General features: G+C 44.2%; 1 protein-coding gene across 3 annotated transcripts in view; it reads right to left on the bottom strand.

The window, feature by feature from the left end:
- LOC126416402 (excitatory amino acid transporter) overlaps positions 1-16112 on the bottom strand; it is a 444232-nt gene that overhangs the window by 280618 nt on the left and 147502 nt on the right. For 2 of the 3 annotated variants that reach the window (XM_050084097.1, XM_050084096.1), the window contains exon 2: positions 10137-10367. In XM_050084097.1, coding sequence (XP_049940054.1) covers positions 10137-10350 — 214 coding nt within the window. In that variant the 5' untranslated portion in view covers positions 10351-10367. Of the gene's footprint in view, positions 1-10136; positions 10626-16112 lie in introns of those variants that run through there. The other variant, XM_050084095.1, reaches the window with a different exon arrangement.

Genomic DNA, 16112 nt, shown 5'->3' with positions numbered 1-16112 from the left:
TGGAGCTTTGAAGGGGACAAGAAGCGGCATTCGCTCTTTTGGGTTCGGTCGTCTGTTGTGCAGCATTCTGTCAGCGTTTTCGACAGCCGGGCTTGTATGCAGATTCGTTAGAAGAGAAATGAGAGCGTTACAAATGGTCCCATTCTTATACAGAGCGTGCAAACATTTCGGACAATACAAGTGATTCTGCCATTAGTTTATTGAGCAGCAAGACATACCGTGAAACAATTTTCTATCTGTATTCTAGCTGAATTGCTACTTGGTGCAGCCTGTCAGCGTGTACAGTAACTGCTAACTGCGTGCACCAGTAACTTACATGGGGCGTGCTATACTGTTACTGTGAAACTCCAAAAGTAACTATTAGAGACTTGAACACTATCTTATTTCTCTCCAATGGGAATTTTTGGCTGATTAGTCAAAAGGCATACGTCATTTTAGGAACCATAATATTTGTACTATGTGGAGCGGGCGCAACCTCTGTTTCCTGTCCCAGAATGCGAGACATCATTAACTCTTTAAATCTGTAAGTACTACTGTTGAACGAACATCGAAAACAGAGTATCGTAGTAAATAGGGATGTAATCTTTAAATCTGATTGTAAAGCAAATCTCATTCTTTGAAAGTGAGAAACTGAAAGTGAACGTGTTGGCAGCCTAATTTATAGAATAATGCACCATGTGCAATCTAGCGAAATACTAAACAACTGCTACAAGCAATCCTTACATCATTTCAATAAATTTGTTCAGAACTATGGTGCTCAACATTGCGCACTTTCACGTCGTTCACAGAAATTAAAAAATATTGTGACAGGTGAATATTATTTTAAACCAGCTACAAAATAAATGAACGGGTATTAAAACACAAAAGAGCTCTTTTGAAAAGCAGAACTTGTCACAGAAGTGTGATTTTACAGGCCATATTTGTATACGGTAATACGCAATGTGAAATGATTCTGAAGTGTAACAAGGAGATGTCTTTAGAGTTTGATTACAAAATGTCTCGAAACATCCATATTGCTTTCTGTATTACTGATGCACCTATACAGTCTATTATGTAGAGTCACTTGTGAAATAGGAATTGCAATCGCTACTTTTTTTGTGGAAGATCTTACCTGAATAACACCTGTCACTGAACAGAAACGTCTTCGTAAGTGTGTAATTCACGTCATGGTAGCTTAGCTGCAGAAATGAAATTAAGTATCTTCTGCTGATGCTTCAACACTAGAATCTATTAGACTAGAAAATAATTACACACACACACACACACACACACACACACACACACACACACACACACACACACACACACACACACACTATATGTGATCAAAAGTATCCGGCTGAAAATGACAAGTTCGTAGCGCCCTCCATCGGTAATGCTGGAATTCAATATGGTCTTGGCCCACCCTTAGCATTGATGACAGCTTCCTCTGTCGCAGGAAAATGCTGTAAGAAATTACCTTTGTAGACTCATTGCATTTTCTCAGTATCTACCAATGAATCGAAATCTGCCACAGACTAACTACGAAGAAACCCATGTGAGCCGGCCGGAGTGGCCGAGTGGTTCTAGGCGCTACAGTCTGGAACCGCGTGGCCGCTACGAATGGATGTGTGTGAGGTCCTTAGGTTAGTTAGGTTTAAGTAGTTCTAAGTTCTAGGAGACTGATGACCTCAGATGTTAAGCCCCATGGTGCTCAGAGCCATTTGAACCATTTTTTGAAACCCATGTGATTCCTCCACTTTATATTCACTCAAATTGTTACGCCTAGTAACTTTAAAGACGTCACTGATTTCAGTTGTACTTATTGACATTTTAGTCATTCGATACAATTATTTTTGAGTTATGCGAAGTGCCTAATTTTACATTTTCGTATAGTTAAATCAAGTTTCCAGTCCTTTCAATGTTGTGAAATCTTACCAAGGTTTGACTGAACAATCGTGCAGGTTTTTTCAGCTGAACTTCTTCGTAGCTGACTCCATCATTTGTGAAGAGTCTGAGGTTACTGTTAATTATGTCGGCAAGGTCGTTGATGTACAACATGGACCGCATGCTTTCTCCTTGGGGAACACTGAAGTTATTTCTACATCTATAGATGACTCTCCATCTCGCCAGCGCAAAACACAATTGACACCTTCACTGCGCGATAGCGGAAGTAATGTTACCGACGACAGTGACACTAAAGAGGAGTCACAAAGTCAGCTTTGCAAAATTCCTTCCCTAAAGAAGTAGAAAATGGTTCAAATGGCTCTGAGCACTATGGGACTTAACATCTATGGTCATCAGTCCCCCAGAACTTAGAACTACTTAAACCTAACTAACCTAAGCACATCACACAACACCCAGCCATCACGAGACAGAGAAAATCCCCGACCCCGCCGGGAATCGAACCCGGGAACCCGGGCGTGGGAAGCGAGAACGCTACCGCACGACCTAAAGAAGTAGAAATCATCGGCGTAGCAAAGCAGCTTAAATCATTTAATAGAGACAAGTCCTCTGGTCAAACTGTATACTAATTAGATTCCTTTCCGAGTATGCTGATATAATAACACCGTACTCAACAATCAGCTCGCTCCGTACCAAAAGACCGGAAAGTTGCACAGGTCACACAAAGAAAGGAAATAGGAGTAATCCGATGAATTTTAGACCCATATCACTAACGTCTATTTGCGGCAGGATTTTGGAACACACACTGTTTTCGAACATCATGAACTACCTCGAGGATAACTATCTGTTGACACAGATAGTTATCAGCTCTTTATTCGCACTAAGTAAGGAGTCCTATCGACAGGGGATGTCAAAATCATTCCTTATTTCTAGATTACCAAAAGGCTTTTGATACTGTCCCTCACAGGAGGCTTCTAATCAAGTTTCGTGCCCTTGGAGTATCGTCTCAGTTTTGGGACTGTATTCGTGATTTCACGTCTAGAAGATCACAGTTCGTAGTAACTGACGGAAAGTCATCGAGTAAAACAGAAGTGATATTTGGTACTCCAGAGGAAATGTTATATGCCCTCTGCTGTTCCTATTCTACATAAACTATTTAGGAGACGGTCTGAGTAGCCGTCTTATTGTTTGCAGGCGAAGCTCTCATTTACAGTCTCGTAAAGTCATCAGATGGTCACAACCAACTGCAAAATGATTTAGAGAAGATATCTGTGTGATGAGAAGAGTGACAATTGACTCTAAATGAAGAAAAGTGCGAGGTCATCCACTTGAGTACTAAAACGAATCCGTTACATTTCAGTTACTTGGTAAAGCATACAAACCTTTCACCTGTGAAGTCAGATACTTAGATATAACAATAACGTATGAATTAAATTGCAGTGATTACATAGATAATTTTGTGGGAATGCAAATCAAAGTCTGCGTTTCTTTGATAGAAAACTTAGAAGATTCAACCAGGTATGCTAAGAACACTGCCTTACACTACGCTTGTCTACCCTCTGCTAGAGTATTGCTGTACGGTGAGAGATCCTCACCAGATAGGATTGACGGAGGGCATCGAAAAAGTTAAAAGAATGGCAACTCGTTTTATATTATCGCTAAACAGGAGAGAGAATCACAGATATGATACGCGAATGGGACAAGCAATCAATAAAACAAGGCTTTTTCGTTGCTGTGAGAGGAGGAAAATAAAAGTACACTAAAAAAGGGAGGAAGAGGAAAAGTAAGAGAAGAGGAAAAGTAAGAGGAAGAAAGGAAGGAGCAATAAAGTGAGAATAAGGACAAACATGGAACTGAGGAAAAGAAAACAACCATGAGAATGAGGAAAAGGAAATGAAAAAGCAGGAGGAGGAGATGGAAAAGTAAAACCAAGAGGTGTCGTAATAAATGATTCAATAGAAAATAATGCCTATGAAATTGTAGAAATCAATTTAATGGCCGGCCGGAGTGGCCGTGCGGTCCTGGGCGCTACAGTCTGGAGCCGAGCGACCGGTACGGTCGCAGGTTCGAATCCTGCCTCGGACATGGATGTGTGTGACGTCCTTAGGTTGGTTAGGTTTAATTAGTTCTAAGTTATAGGCGACTGAGGACCTCAGAAGTTGAGTCGCATAGTGCTCAGAGCCATTTGAACCATTTGAGCCAATTTAATGCGAGAAATTTGGCTTTTCAGTTTTAAATTTAACTAGCGAAAGCTTTACTTTTACACAAATGGCTGAACATATTGGATGTGCCAATCAGATCATGAGAATTTGTTGACATTTCACCAGGAGTTACAAACCTTGGAGTTCAGTTTGTGATTTGGAGTACAACAAGCGTATCTACCTTCGACGTGCACGTCATACAACTGAATATGATATATTAAAATTCCTCACGAAGGTGATCTGTTACTCAAAACAGAATGTAGCTATATAACCTATTCTGAACTGATATGTTCAGTTATAGTCATCTGCAAAAGAACTTGTTTTGGAACATGACGTCTCTATCACGAACAATCATCGGGGGTAATAAATCATCCACACTTTCCCACAGCGAAGCTTTAAAAACGTCAAGCATCTACAGTACAAGGTACGTATCAATAGCCATAATTGCAACACCGAAAGTGATGCGAAATGAAGAAGTTCAACATCTCGTCAGTACTGAGGTCATTGAAGACAGACATAACTCAACTAGAATTAAATTATCAAAAAGCTAAATGTGTTAATAAAATGTCCTGAATCTGTCTGCTTCACAAATAGCTCGTGCTTATTCTGCTTCTTTACTCATAGGAAAGGTGCATATGCAATTTCTATACCATAAACCTCTATCATTGTTGAGCTCGCGATCTCTGTTAAGAAGGTCTAAGACCTGGAAAGCTCTGAAGCAAAACGCTGGTTCTTTTCGAGAATGCTCCAGTCACGTGGATGATATAGCTATAGCAGCCATACCAACAGACAGTTTCTTAAGAACTGCGCAAGAGAGGATCCAGGAAAAAACGAAGCATTCATACAGTCACAATGTACGAGAGGTGAAGGGGAAATTACACTGAACAAAGCGAACTAGAGGTTGCCGCCATTTTGCAGAAGCAGCGCTCGTGTCTCCACAGCGATGGAATACTGTGGTGCATCACATGACTGGGCATCGTCACATGGGGATTCGTCTGTGTGACAGTCGAGGGTCGGATGGACAAAGGACGCGAAATCAACGCGTTTGAATTGGGCCAAATTGAGTCTTCCTTGGGCCGTTAGTCGTACGATTGGTTTGATGGGCCTCCCACGACTTCGTCTGCTGTGGCACTCTCTTCATCTCACAGCAGCATTTACACCCAACGTTATCAATTATTTTTTGGATGCATTCCATTCTTTGTCTTCCGATACAACTTTTTTCCCCTGCAGCTATTTCTAGAACTGTGGAACTTGTTGCCTGATGTACTGACAAGTCCTATCGTCCTCTGTCTTCTTTTAGCTGGTCTTTCCCACATGTTCCTTTTCTCGTCTGTTCTGCAGAGAACCTCATTTATTACCAATCCCCTTAAATTTCATCATCCAGCTGTAACAGTACACTTTAAAGGCTTCGATTCTCTTTCCTGTTTTCGTACAGCCCACGAGCCACTTCCGTAAAATTCTGTGCTCGAGATGAACGGTCTCAGTATACTTTTTCCAAATTAAGGGGAGGAATGCTCTCATTTTCTACCCCAGCCGGCTTTGCCTTTCGTGTGATTTTCTCCCATGGTAGCAGCATTACATCGCTTCATCTACAGTGTGCCCCCCCCCCCCCCCCTTTTGGTAAGAGCACGACTAATTTAATTTTTGGTTCTCCTTCGTATTTTCGTCTTCCCTTGGTTTACTCTCAGTCTACACTGGTTCTTAGGTACACAGGCTGGAAAGGTAGATGAGAAAGATTACTTGTCTGCATCACTCGCTTTTTAATCCGATAATTTATCCCTTTGTATCCATTCTTGTTTTTCCCCACTCATGATTGTTGTATTTAATATTGTTCCACCCTAATAGCAAAATGATTGCCAGCATGGTAGCTCAGCGTGTTCAGTCAGATAGCTGGTTGGCCTCTGTAATAAAAAACTTAGTGGAAGTATCAATATACGAACTTGACCAGATGTCATGTGACGTCCACGACGACCAAACAACGATAAAAAACGATCAAAATGCAAAAAAAAGGGTCAGTGTGACGGACTGCCGTCCTAAGGGGTCCGGGTTCGATTCCCGGCTGTGTCGGGGATTTTCTCCGCTCAGGGACTGGGTGTTGTGTCGTTTTCATCATCATTTCATTCCAATCTGGCGCGCAGGTCACCCAGTGTGGCGTCGAATGTAATAAGACCTGCACCAAGGTGGCCACACCTGCCCCGTAATGGGCCTCCCAGTCAATGACGCCAAACGCTCATTTCCATTTATTTAATATTGTGTATTAACCATTTCACTGGCGTATGCATTTCACACATAGTAAACCACCACCATGTATTTACGTTTTCCTCCCCCCGTCTGACCACCTCATCCTCCATCTCTGTCTACCTCGTCCTCCCCCCTCTGTCTCTTGATCTCCTCCTCCCCCCACCTTTGTCTATTTACTCTGCTCCCCTCTCTCTGTCAATATCTTCCTCCCTACGTTTCTCTCTCCACCTCCCTTCTCTGTTTACACTCGCCCACTACTGCCCTATGCCTTCCATCTGCCTCATGCATCTCCCCATTCTCCCTCTCTCTATTTCCTCGTCTTCTCACTCTGTCTGTCCCACCCTCTATCCATTTCAAACTGCCCACAGCCATGCTGATCAGTAAATGTAGCCCCTCTAATATAGTTCATTAAAACAGGCCAATAATACCACAACGCACTTGCCATGCAGGGCAGTCTACATGTCAGGGGCCTGAAAATAATTTGCCCCTGACATAAAGGCTGCAATGCAAAGCAGGTTGATACTGTTTCAATGTAACACACCTGTCGTGCAGGCCAGCCTAAATGCCAGGGCCTGGGAATCCTTATCTTGCCCCTGCCATACAGACTGTCCTACAAAGAAGGTTGATTTGTTAGACCAATGCTGTCTCCACATAATGTGCCTATCATGCAGGGCAGCATAAGCAAAGGGTTGGAAAAACCATGTCTGAGCCTGTATCTCCACACTTACTGTTTCTGAGCCAAATTTCGTTGAAATCTAACCAGGGGTTTGGGATGAGATCCAGAACATATGCATGCATGCACAGTCAATAAATCAATCAATCTGCTTTATGTACAATAATTGGCAAATTTTTCCTGTATCCCTTACCTATTTTTATCTGAGGATTTAACGCTCTCTAATGCTTTTTGTGGGTCAACAAATCCTATGAAGTAGTCTCTTTTTCTTAAGTTTTGCTTCCATTGTCTATTGTAGCTAGCTGACATAGATATTCCCTTACAAATGTCGCAGGGATAGTGTTCTCACTTATCATTGTGACAAAGATGTACTGTCAGTACATAGATATGGGGAAACTACCGCTACAGTTAGTTACTGTGGGCAACGCCATGTTGATCACTGTCGACTAACATAGATGGTAACTACTGATGAGTGAGCTCCAGTGCAGTTCAATCCTATACAACAACTAGTTAGCAGCCATACCACCATGAACTACGATTTTACAAAGTGGTACAGAAGCCATCGTCCAACACACCACCAGACACTCGAAGAATGGTAAATATGTGTCTAGAAACCATATACATCCAGCTGGCAACAGCAAACCATTCGAGCAGGTGGTGGAAGTATTGAAACAGCAGCCAGTGTGTCACCAGTCAACAGTTTCAAGTACCATTCCCATCCAGTAATTTCCACATACCATTCTGCATGACAATGTATCACCCCATCACTCTCAAATTCTATCAGAATTTCTTTTGCTGAACACTTCATGCATGTCACAGTGCTTGTGTTCTCATTCTCCTCCTCCTCCTCCTCCTCCTCCAATATTCTTTAGTTCACCTGTCATCAACACTACTGACTGCATCTGGAATGCTGTCATCAGATGAGATGTGTGCGACTTCGAGCCACTGAGCAGTGAGCAGCATTTGAGGTGTCACTATGTTATGGAGTCAACGTTGCTTGTCGCCACTGTCGTCAGGGCAGACAGAGGTCATCATACTAAGTTCTCTCTTATTCAGTTTGACAAGAACTTTTAACATTCTGAGAGCTATCTCAAAATAATGAGAGATTTTTACTGTAGCACTAGAGTTGGCAGAACTGGAACACATTGCATACAGGGGTGATCTTGCGGAAGAACTGCAGGAAATGATCCGTGACAAGATACACAGCAGAACAGGCCATATGCGCATATAGCCAGAAATTCGTTAGAAGTGAGGTACACCAACCTGAAGCAGGGAATAAGATATATTTGATAGTGCAAGTGTCAATGATTGAAACAGAGGTGAGAGGATACCAGAAAAGTAGGAGATTGAAAGAGAGGTGAGAGGATACCAGAAAAGTAGGAATGTTCTGTCTGTACCAACGTTTTAGCTCCACACTCAAGAGAGTGGTGAAGTCGAGCCTCATCATGTAACCACATTTCCTTTGTACCATTTAAGGCACATCTTCAAACAGGGGAGGCAGGGTCACTCGCAATATGTGCCAATATGCCCTAGCTGTGAGGCACTGTGGAAGGATGACTGGTCTGACGAGACGTTCACCAGTAATATAATAGAATGAAACACCTGCAGCCATCTTTTTTGTGTTATTTCATTATATTGCAACCAGCTTCTGTGACTCAGTACACAATCTTCAGTCCTTAACCAACGCTGAGGAGGAGAACTCCCATCAGGAGACGTTGTAGGTATTTCATTTTATTACATAAGTGAATGGCTGAAGTCCTGCAGATCATTAATCACATGAATGGTCATAAAAACCTTCGCCAACAACCTCCATCCAAATACTGATGCTGAACTGCTGGTGACTGATTGCTTTAACCATACTGTGGGGTTACTTCATAGCCCACAGGTGGGTGTTGGCAAGGCTGGCAGTGCTACACCTCGTAAAGACTGATCTCATCTACGAATAACTTTGGTGACAAATCACAGCACCTTGGTGGCCTGTGTGGCGAATCGACGACCAAACAGATATCCTTGAAGCATATTCATAGATGATAAGGCCTGCACACGTTGTAAGTGATACAGATAGTGGCAGATGTCATGGAGAACATTCCACACGATTGTCCAGTAATCCCCACACTGGTGGGCCATCTTCCTGCTGTCGATACAGGGGGCACTGTCGATGACTTGTCTAGAGCTTCATGTTTATGTACCTTCCTTGGAAGGTATTTCTGGCGATGTTCAGATGAACATTTTTGCTTATTGTCCTGACAGGTATCGTTTCCTGCAGTTCGTTCCCATTTAGCAAAATCATTCCGTGTATTCCTGTTTCATCTGAATGAGGGTATTTAGCAGACATGTTGTTCATCATACCGACATTACTAACAATCGACGAGTATGCCTTTTAGTAAAATATCTGCTGTGTTTGCCATTTACAGTTTAGGGCAATCAGAATGACTATTTATTTGATGTTCCCTCATGACTGCTTTGATATTGATCCAATGTTGGACCACTGCTTTAACTGTCACAGCCTAGATGAGGTGCCAGTTCTGAAAATAATCAAGCAAAAAACAGTGTGGTTTGCAGTGCTTTTCTTAAATATGAGGAATCAATAAAAATCAGCTGAAGTGAGTTAAGAATGGGGAATGTAGAGAAGAGGCCAGATGAGGGAAAAAGTAGAGGGGAAAGTGGCGAGGAGCAGGAAGAAGAGGGGACTTGAAGAGGAGCAGGAAGAGAAAGTGGAGGGGGGAGGAGGAAGTGGAGGGGGGGGAGGAGGAGGAGGAGGAGGAAGTGGAGGGGGGGAGGAGGAGGAGGAGGAGGAAGTGGAGGGGGGAGGAGGAGGAGGAGGAAGTGGAGGGGGGAGGAGGAGGAGGAGGAGGAGGAGGAGGAGGAGGAAGTGGTGGGGGGAGGAGGAAGTGGAGGGGGGAGGAGGAGGAGGAAGTGGAGGGGGGAGGAGGAAAAGGAGGAGGAAGTGGTGGGGGGAGGAGGAGGAGGAGGAAGTGGAGGGGGAGGAGGAGGAGGAAGTGGAGGGGGAGGAGGAGGAGGAAGTGGAGGGGGAGGAGGAGGAAGAGGAAGAAAGGGGGAGTGTGGAGATTAGTGGTGGATGAGGCAGACCATGAGCAAAGTTTCTGAACTTTGGCGTGCTGGGGACTGGGACTTACCGGCGGTGACGCCCAGGACGACGCCAGCAACGGTGAGCAGCAGCAGCAGGTTCTGGTGCAGCCAGCGGCGCGCCGCCTTGGCGCTGAAGCGCGGCCTCCGCGGGGCCCCGGCTGCCGCCGCGCCGCCCCCGCCGGCCGCTTCCGCCGCCTCCGCCTTAGCGCCTAGGCCTCCGTCACCGCCGCCCCCGCCGCCTTCCCCTGCCGCCGGCGCCATCTTGGACAGGATGTAGTCTGGAAAGCGGAGCGTCTTGTCCATGACGCGGTACAGCTGCGGGAAGCCGTCGCGCACGGGGCCTAGTAGGACCTCTCTCGTGAACAGCACCGTCTTGGCGCCTCTGGTAGTCGCGCTTGCCCGAACACCGGCGCCGCCGCCTGTACTGGTCTGCTGCCCCGCTCTGGAGGACACAGGGTGCTGTGCTGTGCTGCGCCTACCGCCTGTGCCTGCCGCTACCCGCTGCGCGCCTGGAGCTCGACTGGCGGCCGCCCCGCCTCTCCGCTGCCGCCGTATTGATCGGTCGCCGTCTGCCGACACCCGACCCGACCCGACCCGACCCGACCAGATGCGACGCAGCGCGACCGACCGCGGCCCCGTCGCTGACCTATCTCATCTCGCATAATGTCGGTCGCATTACCCTATCACGCGTGACGCACATGGCCACTGAAGCTGACCAATTAGAGCGTCGTTATACGCGGAGATGATGTACCGTACCAGGAGTGTACCCTAATGGGTTGGCAAGGAGAGAGGCCACACATGAAGTCTCGTGCAATGGGTAGGTCTCAGAAGAAACCAAACAAAATATCGTTACACAGTAGCCCAGTCAACGAAGACAAGAAATAGTCGAACAGAAGAAAAAAATTCGTGCTGCACTCTTTTAAGTTTTTGCGCAATGTTAACGGGCGTGTTATGAACAAGGTATTGAAAATCCTTACCTATTGGGTGTGGGTATAGAGGTGGGGAGTGGCGGAAGACTGGCGTTTAAAGGTCGCTTTTCTGTGTTATTCTACAGTATCTCGAAAACTGCGGCTTCTAGCTAAAATGTTTCCACAGACAAAATTAAATTGTATTAAATTTCTTACAAAAAGGGCCCTACCCGTTTCTTCTCTACGGCTTAATACGAGGCGTGTTGAATAAGTAATGCTACTCTTTTTTCTGAAAGCAAGTTGGCTGTACTCAGGATTCCAATACACCATATTATTGCCCACTATTGTGGTTGCAAACCCTATTATTCCGTTCAGTGCGACGGCCTTAAACCACGTTACAGGGAGGGCCTGTATGCAACCATGATGCAACTCTATTGGTCCACTCTACGATCGACGTCAGAATCAAACGCCTTGCTGCTTCAGCACCCGTCATTGAGTCAGACAGATGGAGGGCAGAAGGTGCGAGATCCAGGCTGTAAGGTGGATGAGTAAGAACAGCCAAGTTAAGTTTCCTGAAAACACACACACACACACACACACACACACACACACACACACACACACACAGAGAGAGAGAGAGAGAGAGAGAGAGAGAGAGACTGCCTTGCGCTGCATTTTGTGACGACGAGCAGTTTCCGTAGGGTAACAATACACTTCAGAGTTGATCGTTGCGCCACAATGGAAGACATTAAACAATGTAACCCTTACACATAGCTAGAAGACAGTCAGTCACCGTAGTTTTACCGGCTGACAGTGCGGCTATCAACTTTTTCGTCGGACGAAAGGTGGTGTGACGCTAATCCATGTTTTATCACCTGTGCCTATGTTCAACAGAAGATTTTCATGATCAACCTCGTAACGCGTAATCAGTTCCGCACAGATCTTCGTTCGTTGCTCTTCAATGTTTTCTGTTAGGCGGCGAAGAACAGAGAGGACACACTCGAATGAGTGTGTCCACACGCTCCAACATCGCAGGAGTCAAAGATGTGTGCGACCGGCTGGCATGCGGGATATCTGACAGATTTGCGCGACTTTATTCCTATGATGACAGACACCTCGCCCGACTCACCGAGCTTTTGCTCACTGGCAGGTCTCCGCAGGTATTCTGCAAGCGCCTATGAATATCTACGCTGCTCTGGTTTTCCTCCGGAAGAAACTCAGTGACAGCTCTCTGCTTCGAATGCAACTTCTGTTAAAGACGCCACTTTGAAACCCACGTATAGCGCCACCAACTATTTGATCTTCATGAAACTAGAGAGGTTGAAGAGGGAATATTCCTCGGTGTGCCAGAACAAATTCCGCATGTTTTCTACCGAAATTGGGGAAGAAAAAAAGTATGGCGTTGCAGGGGATGGAAAAATCAGATTATAAAAAAAATGGTGTTTTAAAGCCATAAAATTTATGTTTATTGCTAAATGAGTATTAAATGTTTACACCATGTCTAAGTGCAGTAGAACTTTGAGGGCTAATTTGTGTTCAGGCGGTGTGACGGGCTGGAGGGGGCGAAGGTGGAAAACAAATGCGCGAGGGAAGGCACGTCGACATATTGTGGTCATGCGCTTCCCGGCTTTTGTAGGTCAGCGAACTGAAGAACGACCAGGCCATTCCCCACGCTCTCTACACTGCCTCACAAAAAACCACTACAGGACATTTCACAAAGTTATACTGGACGCTTCCGCAGCTCTCCTTATGAAGCAATGGCGACGCAGTGTGCACACACTCCTGGGGGAGGAGGGGGAGGTATTTCCCACCAAGTGTGTTAACATCGCAGTGAGTACGGATATGAGTTGCTACTTGGAGTTATTATGCTAACGGAAGAGAAACATATCGATAGATCCTACGTAAATCTCCGCTCGCTGTTCCACACTGCTGGATGGGAAATCGATTCTTAGTCTTCCTGTACGGCAGTTGTGGCATCCTTCCCGGAAAGGCAGCTTCACCCATCACGAGCGCTTCTCGCTTTTTAGATTACGGACAAACTATACCTCTCCAGAATTTCGTGTCCATTTGTCTTATTTAATTAGATAAAATAGCTTCACTTTTATGTTAGAGTTTTTGCAGTTTATTAAGTGAGTACTCATTACAGTAGCTAAGTGACCTCTTATGCAAAATACATATCTGTGACCTATGACTGACAAGTAATTAACTTTTAGGTGTGATGATGTCAGTGACGTGAGCACTGTTGGTGAGAGGGGGATTGGATTGGTAAATGTGTCATCTTGTTGCTTTCTGTTATTGACAGCATATTGTAAAGCTGTGCAAATGTGTTGTCACTAGGGGGTGAATTAATTATTGACCAGAAAGTCACTGCACTTCTGTCGCCATTAAATGTGTTACTGGCAGTGAGCATAAATCTCTTCAATCAGAAATTGTTGGCAATTGTAGAGTGGTCTGCACTGAGTGGGGCCATTTACCATGCCTACACATTGTATCTTGCGTGGCAGGTGTCACTGTATCTGATGGAATAGCACTGATCGTGTTAAGATCTATAACATCAATCTGATGTAATGCCTTGTTTGACTCATGTTGAAATATCTAAATTTCTGTTACACCTAGGTGATCTATTCTGCTACACAGGCAGCCAGTGTAAAGACTGGGTATCTTTAGATGCTGCGAGAGCTGAAGTGTGGTGATGCTCTTTATACTCCTCAAGCTGCGAAAATATTCCACCCATTGATTGTGTAACACACTGAAAAAATGTAGTAGATAAACACTTTTTCAGTGTGTTACACATTGGACAGATTCTTCAGTGTGGTCGACAGTTAGTTCCAGTCGAGGAACCTTTTTACGTAATAGCTCACTTAACGACTGCAAATATATAATTATTTAATGAACTGGAAGTAACTCCACTGCATAAACGCGATCTCAGTGAAGTTATTTTGTCTACTCAGGTGCGACAACTGGACAGGGAATGCTGGCGAGGAACAGTCAGTCCATGAACTGAAAAGCGAGCGGGGAAGTTGCCTTTTCTGGAAGAGCGCTGCAAATACCGTACAGGATGACAGTCGATTTCCCGTTCAGGCATTGTAGAACACCGTGCACAAATTTATGTAGATTCTGCCCTGATTTGTTTCTTGCGTCAGTGTTATTAGTAATTCATACCTGTGCCTGAATGTGTGTCGTACCATAAAATAATTGAGCAGGTACATTCAGTGGTGTAGGTGGATACTGTCTGCAAAAGCATTGCGGGTAGAATTGGCAATAAAGAAGTAGTAAATTAAAACACAATGCCTAATGATTACGTTTTACTGCGACTGCGGCGAAAAAGTAGTAAGCGTTAAGATTTCTTCCGTTTCATTATTCCGTATGTGCGACAGCGAAAAAAGTCTTGGAGGGTTTGAAATTTTTTTGTTGGAAGTCACTAAGTGCTCTCACTCTCGACTACTGGATGTATATAAGATCGATAATTTGCGCGCCGTGAGTTACGCTTTCTGAAGATGTATACACTGTTTGTAACTGTAATAAATGACTCGTGTCCAGCCTTCAACACAATATTATACCTCTTCACGAGTAGATTATGACAGAATTTTAAGTTACTAAATTCGGTCAATAATCAAACCAGAAACTAAAAATAAAATTTTGGTTGCTTCTGGAAGTAGTTAGATGGGCAACCTGCAACTTGGACCGGATGTCTGGGTGATTATTTTAGGCGTTCCGTAGTAGTGTTACAGTTTCTGCCATAATCTTTAACAGCTTTCGTGGAAACAAGTGAACAGTCGGAAGGCGTGATAACAACGGAGCATGGCATGAAAGCAATACTTGGCAATGTTTACACTGCAAGAATCTATCCCGACCGCCTTGCCTTTCAGTTTTAGCACACTTATTACATTTTTGCGATAACCCATTCACAACCGTTACATTACTGTACTCTTGTTTTCGAGAGCTTTCGAAATCCGGTAAAAATATTCATCGTTCCATAAACAAAATTGTCCAACTGCGAGTAGAACTCACGCTCTGACGGTTTTGTACAAATTTATTTGTGCATACAGGCAGTTCATCCATACCGGGAAACCGAGCGAGATGGCGCAGTGGTTAGCACTATGGACTCGCGTTTTGGAGGACGACAGTTGAAACCTGCGTACGGCCATCCTGATTTAGGTTTTCTGCGATTTCCCTAAACCGCTTAAGGCACAGTCGCTTTCCTGCTCCCTCTTTCCCTAACCCGAGCTTGTGCTCAGTCTCTAATGACCACGTTGTCGACGTAACGTTAAACACTAATCTCCTCCTCCTCTTCCTCCATTCCGAGAATCGGGAATCTTGATTTTTTTTTTTGTCTGTTATCGACATTGATACTGGCAACATATCAGTCCCGGAAATTCCAAGACTTTCGTGAGTATTCTGATTTTAATTCTGAAGTCTGATAGCAACTAACAAAAAGAAATGTCTTTTTCGTGTGATATAATTACAAATTAACAATTTTCTGTTTTTTTTTTCCTTTATCTGTACTGTGAAACCTTGCTTCTTGCCAAAGTTCGTGATTCTATGTCATCCGGAAAAGGCCTATAGCTTGTAACGAGTAAGTTTGTGAGTTTCAAGATATCGCGACATAAATGGCCGTATCTTTTGATTGCACTGACTTAAAAGCTTCAATTTTTTTTACACGACCAAGATACTGCAGACTTAGGTGTGTGATATAAATTTCATTGCTATCTATTCCTGAGACAGTGGGTTTTGAAGAAATACGGACAGACAGCAGTGAGCCTATTGAGGTTCAGTTTCTACTGTTTGATGTATCAAACCCTAAAAACCCAATTGCTTAAATACCTCGGTTGACACATGAGTTAATGGCATTACCCAAATAAAAAATTACGTGCTATTCTGCCTACTGTCGTTTGCAGGAAACCTCTTTTCGATATCTTTAACCAATTACGAATTAAAAGGGGTATTAATCACACATTATGGACATTTTCAGCAAACGCCCCAAAATCAACTCCAGCCGGTGAAATCAGTGCACTTCTGAAGATATCATTTCTTCCGTCCTGAGTAAAGAAAGCACAATTAAAAGGAAATATGAACGTTCAACTTTCCACTGATGATGAAGCGAATCATTTGGTC

This window comes from Schistocerca serialis, chromosome 8 (assembly GCF_023864345.2).
Source record: "Schistocerca serialis cubense isolate TAMUIC-IGC-003099 chromosome 8, iqSchSeri2.2, whole genome shotgun sequence".
Lineage (NCBI taxonomy): Eukaryota > Metazoa > Arthropoda > Insecta > Orthoptera > Acrididae > Schistocerca > Schistocerca serialis.
Note: the sequence above shows the minus strand (reverse complement) of the source record. Positions and strands in the feature narration are given on the sequence as shown.